The 7,206-nt window shown below is 36.1% G+C and overlaps 1 protein-coding gene across 3 annotated transcripts; it reads right to left on the reverse strand.

Annotated features, from left to right (window-relative positions):
- Positions 1-1,488: 1,488 nt before the first annotated feature.
- LOC107705612 (beta-crystallin A2-like) lies at positions 1,489-3,482 on the reverse strand. 3 transcript variants are annotated; one of them, XM_016508990.1, is made up of 5 exons: positions 3,408-3,482; positions 2,648-2,834; positions 2,316-2,457; positions 1,911-2,053; positions 1,489-1,788 (listed from the first exon to the last, which is right to left on the reverse strand). In XM_016508990.1, exons 2-5 carry the CDS (start codon positions 2,806-2,808, stop codon positions 1,641-1,643), a joined length of 594 nt encoding a protein of 197 aa, XP_016364476.1. In that variant the 5' UTR covers positions 2,809-2,834; positions 3,408-3,482; the 3' UTR covers positions 1,489-1,640. The 3 variants fall into 3 exon arrangements, with proteins under 3 accessions (XP_016364476.1, XP_016364475.1, XP_016364474.1); XM_016508989.1 differs by having other exon boundaries at positions 2,648-2,837; positions 3,408-3,472; XM_016508988.1 differs by lacking the exon at positions 3,408-3,482 and adding an exon at positions 3,281-3,308.
- Between the last annotated feature and the right edge of the window lie 3,724 nt (positions 3,483-7,206).

The raw sequence follows: 7,206 nt of genomic DNA on the forward strand, positions 1-7,206 counted from the left end.
ACACAGACAAATTTGTATAATGACATGGGTATGGCACAGGTATTACAAATATGAAGGTGGTTTATGAGGACACTACCTGTAATTCAAAAGGCTTAACAACATCCTAAATGGTGTTTTTTTTTTGTTTGTTGAAAATCTAAAACTGCACACAGTTTCCTGTGAGGGGTAGGTTTAGGTGTAGGGTTGGTGTGGTTGGAAAATACAGTTTGTACAGTATAAAAACCATTACGCCTATTGAGAGTCCCCGTAAACCACCCATACCAACATGTGTGTGTGTGTGTGTGTGTGTGTGTGTGCTTGTGTGTGTATTGAAATAGAAATGCAAAACGTTAATAATAACCTGACTTCATGATCATAACTCTTTTGCATTGCTAGACATTTTTATTTTAATATTATAAGACCTTTTTTATTCAAACATACATGTTCGTAATACGGCTTACGAAATAGACCTAACTATATATTCTTTTGTCTGCCTAGATACTGTATCTTTTGTATAAAAAATTCTGTATCAATTTTTTAAGGCCTTTTAAACAAAACAAAAAAGCAAATAGAAACGTTAATGATATTGATTATTCATTTTTGTTCTTATATATTTGTTATCTTTTTAAAGCACTTCTCAACAAAATACACATTTTTAGAAAGTTTTAAAATTATGGCTAAACTGTTTGTGCCTATTGTAAACATGAAAGTCAACCGGCAGAGGGCGCTTAATGATCATCTCGTGTGCTGCCAGCCTGCTATCTAATGATATTTGAATGCGCCTCGCTAATCAAAATACTACATTTGCTAGACCTAGATTGTGTTGTGTTGTGCTGTTTTAACGCCGCTGTAGCTGCGCTTCAGTCATGCGTGCTGACTACATTTTCATATTCTCTTTAATTCTTCTTACTTTTCTTATTTAACATAATTCGATGAAAATCGAATGGAAACTTCTGTGAAGTTTAGAAATGAATGAAAAAACACCTTGCCAGTACATAGATCCCAAATATTATTAATGATTTGTTAGTCTTGCGCTCTATTATGCAGCTAGAAGATGTCAGCACCGCGGACAGCTCTCGATGATTTACTTATAATATGTGATCAAATCTGATCAAATATAGAGATTTAAACAATATTTTATGTAGTATTCAAATAACCAATGCTGAATCATCATAATAAATAAACGTTTTGAGCAGCAAAACACTATAGATCTGGCAACATTGCACACAGTAGAAACACTAATAGCCATCATCTCGTGCTTTTGTTTATTGAAAATAAAATACAATCCGACAAGAACAATATACATTCTATGTCTGACATTAAGAAAAAATTAATTAATTAAATAAAAATAAAAACCTAATCTAAAGATGTCTAATCTGAATTGAAAAGCTCTGTAAATAATATAGTAAATCTTTATCCTGTAAGTACAAAGGCCTGGATAGCATTATAAGCTGTTTTCAATTTGTTATAAAATAATAACACTCCAGTTTTTAACGATCTAACGTTAAATTTTCTGGGCACGGATTGGATAAATCAAAGGAATGGCTACAAGCACACTTTTTTCTGGAGTTTGAAAAAGCGTTTATTGCCTACTTTGTCTCATGTAATAACATGCTATCGCTTGATACACAGTAGCCAATAGGAGAAGACTGGGGGCGGACTTAGTGCTGAATTCTGCGGATTGATTGGATCTGATTGCTGTGGGCCTGGGTGCCGAAGTCATTATATTTCTTGTATTCTCCTTGACGTCTGTCTCTCTCATAGATATACTGGTATCCACGGTAACCTGGAAACTGGTAGCCCACCCAACTGCCGTAGGTGCAATGGTGAGATGAAGAAGAACATATTATTATTGAGATAAATCTGTGTGCAGAGAGATGTAATACAAATATAACTTATAGGCCTACTGAAGCAAATGGAGCATGACTTACGCTCCAGAGTTGACTTTGATAGAAGGAACCTCCTTACTGCACCAGCCCATGGCTTGAAGAGAGGGGTAGTCATCGCACATCTCGAACTTGCGTCCCATCATGTCCTCACACTCATAAAGGGTAATTTTACTGTCACTGTGATTCTGGTGATGAAAGAGGACAAAAATTAGGACCAAAAAGTATATTTTGGGAGTATATTTCAGATGCAAGATGCCATTTTAATGATTTGAAGCACATTTCATTGGAACAGGTAGATTGTAGACCTGTTATGTCTTTATCATACATTGCCATTATCAGCATTATCACAATTTTAATTTTGTGATATTTCACAAACAAATTAGATTTATTATAAAAAATTAAATGTAAGTAAATTAGACACTTAGATGCATTAAATGCAAAACTCACAGCACACTTGATGGGTCTGAAGGAAAGCAGGTGCTCAGTGCGGTAGCTGCTGTTTCCGCTCCAGGCCTGATAGCAGGGATAATCTCCCTTCTCCAGGATGAACTGCTGACCCTGATACTCTGGGTACTCATAACCCACCCAGCTGCAGAAAATAGGATCAATATTCATATTATCTCGCACAAAACATATTTGCACACATATATATATATAGAGAGAGAGAGAGAGAGAGAGAGAGAGAGATAGCATTTGAGCTTTTTGATATAGATTTTTGATGATTTACATGCATGTGAGACACTGATAAAAGCAAATAATGAGCTCACACACACACTTACGGGCAGTTGTCCACTTTGATAGAACAGATCTTTTGGAAATCCCTGTCCAGAATGTTCGGGCACTCCAGCATGAACTCACAGCGCTTGCCCTGGAAGTTTTCCTCTTCCCACACTGTGATCCTCCACTGCCCCCGCTGCTCCATCTGCTCTCGCTGATTCATGATAGCCGCCTGTCTGCTCTCTCCAGCTACTGGCAACATTAAGAGATAAGGTTAATAATACAACAACACCTGCCCTCACCTGACAGATAATATATGAACATTACTATTCAACATTCAGGCCTAACCTATGACCTCAGTGCTTTACTTTTAGTGTCAAGGTATCAAAAGCAAGATTACTGATAATGCAAGAGGGACCTTGTTTTAGGTCACTTAAGAGTGCACACATTTTGTACTAGGCCCTTTCAGTGTAGCTACAACAAGAGAAAAGGTACCTATCTATTCTCAAACTGACACACACTTGCACCGAAACAACCAGAGAATATCAATAGTTTAAGTTTGCCATCAAAGATAATAGGGGCCCCATGAATCCAGCGATGGCTGAAACGTCTCAGTTCCAACATTGCTTTGAAAATTCATTTAGTAACCACCAGAAATGGGGGACTTTTCAGTCCATGGAAAGATTCACAAAGGCCTCTATCTCCCATCATTCATGATAATCCATGATGATTGTGCATCAGTTTATCCATTTTCACAGTTAAATCCGCTTTCATGAAGTTTATGATGTTGATTTTGGCAGCATGACGGCGACCCATACTCACATGCAGTTTGTGGGAGAGATTTGGCGTAATTAACATTGGGGGTCGGTCCAATACAGGGTGTTTATATAGCTGCTGTCACTGCAGTTACTGCAGAATGTGCAGAGGGACTGCCAGCTCAGCAACATGTGTCAAAAGAGAGCTTAAGTCCTGTTATTGTCTAACGGGGGCTTCAATTTTCTGACTCATCAAAAAACAATGCCCAGCCATACAATTTAACACAGACACATATACACACTCTGAATGCCCTTGCAATGTCCAGTGACTGGAGATTCATGGGGTCCACTGAAGAAATGGTAAAACAGTGTCAGAAAATTATTCAAATCACTGATTTTGCAGTTTGAAAAGAAAGCTTGCCAATTATTGCTTCCATTTCGCTTCTTGTCAGTTCCTGTTGCACATGCTTAGGAGAAAAATAACAATAATTTGCAGGTAAAGATATCAACCAATCAGTCGTCAATCTCAGCTAAAAGGTATTTTCAACAACTCTTAGTGTCACATCAAGTGTAATCGTGTATTAATCCTGTTGTTTATTACAGTGGACCATCTATCCATGATGTGGTATCCTTTCAGAGATTCAGGAACATGATGCACTATTATGAGAACCCAGACAAAAGGTATTGTTGTTCAATGACCCTCATCTTTTGTGGGGGTACAATCATTGTACCACCTACAGATAGACTACAAATATTCATGTGTTTCATTTTTCTTCAAGCACGTTCTAGCATACTGAATATGAACTTCTTAAAAACAAGTTTTAAGTGCTTTAAAAAAAGAGATTCTGGGAACTGTTCTGAGAGAGCACCAAAATTGTAAACTGAGAAAACATGCATTAAATGTTTAATATTGTTTGCACAATTTGTATGCTGCTATTGTTTATACATCTGCTATATGAGTGTTTCTTTAACTTTTATGTCCCAGAGGCTGATTTATATTACTTATTAATCACATTAAAACTGTCTTGGAAGCTTTTATAATGCCTATATCATTTGCTTTTGCCACTTTTCAAATGTGTATAGATTTTGTTTTACCTTTGTCCCAGACCTAGACGTTCAATCTTATGAAAATCCATTATTATTACTACATGTTCAAAATATGAAAATATATAAAGAGGAAAAAACACTTTTCAATAATTTATTTTGTGAAAATTATTTCTATAAATTGTGGCTGTCCCACAGTACCATAAGCAATAATGCCTCTAATGAAGTCCCCCCCCCCAAAAAAAACTACTACTGTAATTGGTTCCCAAAAAGACCATGCTTTTATATTGGACCAACAAACATTGTGCAAAATGAGGCAGTGTATAGGCCTACATTTGCTTTTAGAATTGCATGCATGTATTTATACTGATTTGTAATACATTGTGATGATTAAAATGTGAAACTGATGTTTGCTCATGGATTACATACTTATAGAAAAAAGTGAGAAGTGTTTCTATGCTTCTTTGGGTGTGAGACAAAGGAGTTGGCAAGCTTAGTCAAGGCTGCAGGTTAATCACATTTTTCCTTGCATCACTACAGTATTCATTTCACAGTAAAATTAGTCCATTTACATCACAGGCCAGCCTACTCTCTCACACACACAGATAACCATTCAAAGTAGCTAAGTGAGTCAGCCAGGTCTTTATGATCCAGATAAAGACAAGATAGTTAGTACTCACAATTTTCCAAAATTAGTTTTAGCATAGCATGTACACTACCAGTCAAAAGTTGGAATAATGAAGAATTTCGAAACTGTTTTTGAAAGAATTGTCAGTAATGTTGTGAAATAATATTGCTATTTAAAATAACTGTTTTCTATTTCATTATATTTAAAAATCGAATTTATTCCTCTCATGGCAAAGCTGAACTTTCAGCAGCCATTATTCCAGTCTTCAGTGTCACTCGATCCTTCAGAAATCATTCTAATACGATAAGCTGGTGCTCAAGAAACATTCCTTGATAAGTTGGTGCTGCTTAATATTATTGTGGAAACCATCACAGTAATACATTACATAAAATATATTCAAATAGAAAATAGTTACTTTAAATTGTAGTATTCACGGTATTTTACAGGATTTTTATGAAATAAATGCAGCATTGGTGAGCATATAAGTGGCTTCTTTCAAAAGCATGACAAATTTTCTGAAATAATCAATAGTATACATAAACACTCTCTAATTACAGCTGTTTTAACCCGAGACACATGTAGTCGGAATGTACTATATGGAGCTCGGTGTTCCAGGACCATCACCTGCTTCTCACTTCCCAAGTCATTCAGCCATTACACAGAACAAACAGGTAGTGTTTACACATCTGCCCCCAGTCCTGCAGTCTGCGTGCTACACCCTGTACCTGTGTGTGTGATGAATGTTTATTAGTGTGTATCTCATTCCGTGTGAACGACAGGGTAAGTTAGTAGGCAAGCGTTGTTTGTTTGTGTGTGTGTGTGTGTGTGTGTGTGTGTGTGTGTCTCTTTCATAAATCCATCTGTTCCATGGTAACACTCCTCGTCCCCTGTTCTTTCTGTGTCTCTATGAGATGGCATTAGCATCCTCATGTTGTCAGGTAGGCTCTGAAAAACAAGAGTTTTCTAGATGACGCACGTCTCCAGGGCTGTTAACCAGTCACCTGTCCTTGGAACTATATTTGGTGAAGTTTACACACACCTTGAGTATAATATCCACCATACAGACATGCAGCACAACAGTTACACCAATTTCACTGCCAAATTTCTAATTTGCATTCATTTTAAAGATTCTATCATTTATGTAAATGCAACAGACAAAGAAGTTGCAGTATGGATATGTTTACTGGAAGTAAAAAATGTAACAGAAAATTGTATAAATATATATATATAAATAAAATGTTAGTTTAGAAATACATTTAACGTTTATATATTAAAAATAACATTTAAACAAAATTAAAAGTTTTTCCAGTTTTTTTTCCAGTATGGATTTATAACAGATGCTTCCTTCTTCAAAATGTAGTCTCTGTGCTTCCTTCTCTAAAATGTAGTCTCTGTTTTATTGCTGTCATTTTGGGATTTCCTCATAGACAGTGGCAAAACTGGTGCCTTTTTCTGCTTGTAGGACAAAGCTGAGGGCCAAAACCACCTGCCACATGTTCACTGGCACCATGGAAACTAATCCTGCTCTGTGTGTGAAAAACAGGCCCTGACAGCTCAAACTCAGACATCTGCATCACCAAAAAATATGCTGTGACTCACTCTGGGTCTTTGTTTGAGTGTGTGTGTGTAGTTAGTGTGTTTTCTGTGTTTGTTTGCCGTTGTGTGTGTTTCTGTCACATGCATGTTTGTTAGTCACAGTTTATTCATATATAAAATGTACTATTTTGAAAAAAAAAAAAAAATTGTTACAAAAGATTGCTGTTTTGAATTTTGAAATGCTGTTTTGAACTTTATATTCATGAAAGAATCCTAGGGGGGGGGGGGGGTATCACAGTTTACATTAAATATTAGGCAGCGCAATCATTTTCACCGCTGATGAATAAGAAATGTTTCTTGAACACAGCATATTAAAATGATTTCTGAAGGATCATGTGACACTGAAGACTGTAATAATGGCTGTGGATTCACCATCACAGGAATAAGTTATTGTGAAATAATTCACAATAAATTATAACAATATTTCTCAATGTATTTCTGATCAAATAAATACCTGGGATAAAAGACTTAAGAAAAAAAAAAAAGAACAATGCACACACACACACACACACAATATTAAAGTGCAATGATATTCATGCATTTTAATTCATGCATTTTAAAATGTGGCTTAAACGTCCATGTGTTCTATGCAGGTGTG

This window comes from Sinocyclocheilus rhinocerous, unplaced genomic scaffold, assembly GCF_001515625.1.
Source record: "Sinocyclocheilus rhinocerous isolate Xijiao unplaced genomic scaffold, SAMN03320098_v1.1 scaffold504, whole genome shotgun sequence".
Taxonomy (NCBI): Eukaryota; Metazoa; Chordata; class Actinopteri; order Cypriniformes; family Cyprinidae; genus Sinocyclocheilus; species Sinocyclocheilus rhinocerous.

Bases quoted from the DNA above. Each gene is read 5' to 3' on its own strand.
- LOC107705612 (XM_016508988.1), bottom strand. The intron at 2,458-2,647 runs GTAAGTGTGTGT...TATTTTCTGCAG, and splicing joins ATCAAAGTGGACAACTGCCC to CTGGGTGGGTTATGAGTACC. The intron at 1,789-1,910 runs GTAAGTCATGCT...CACCTACGGCAG, and splicing joins ATCAAAGTCAACTCTGGAGC to TTGGGTGGGCTACCAGTTTC.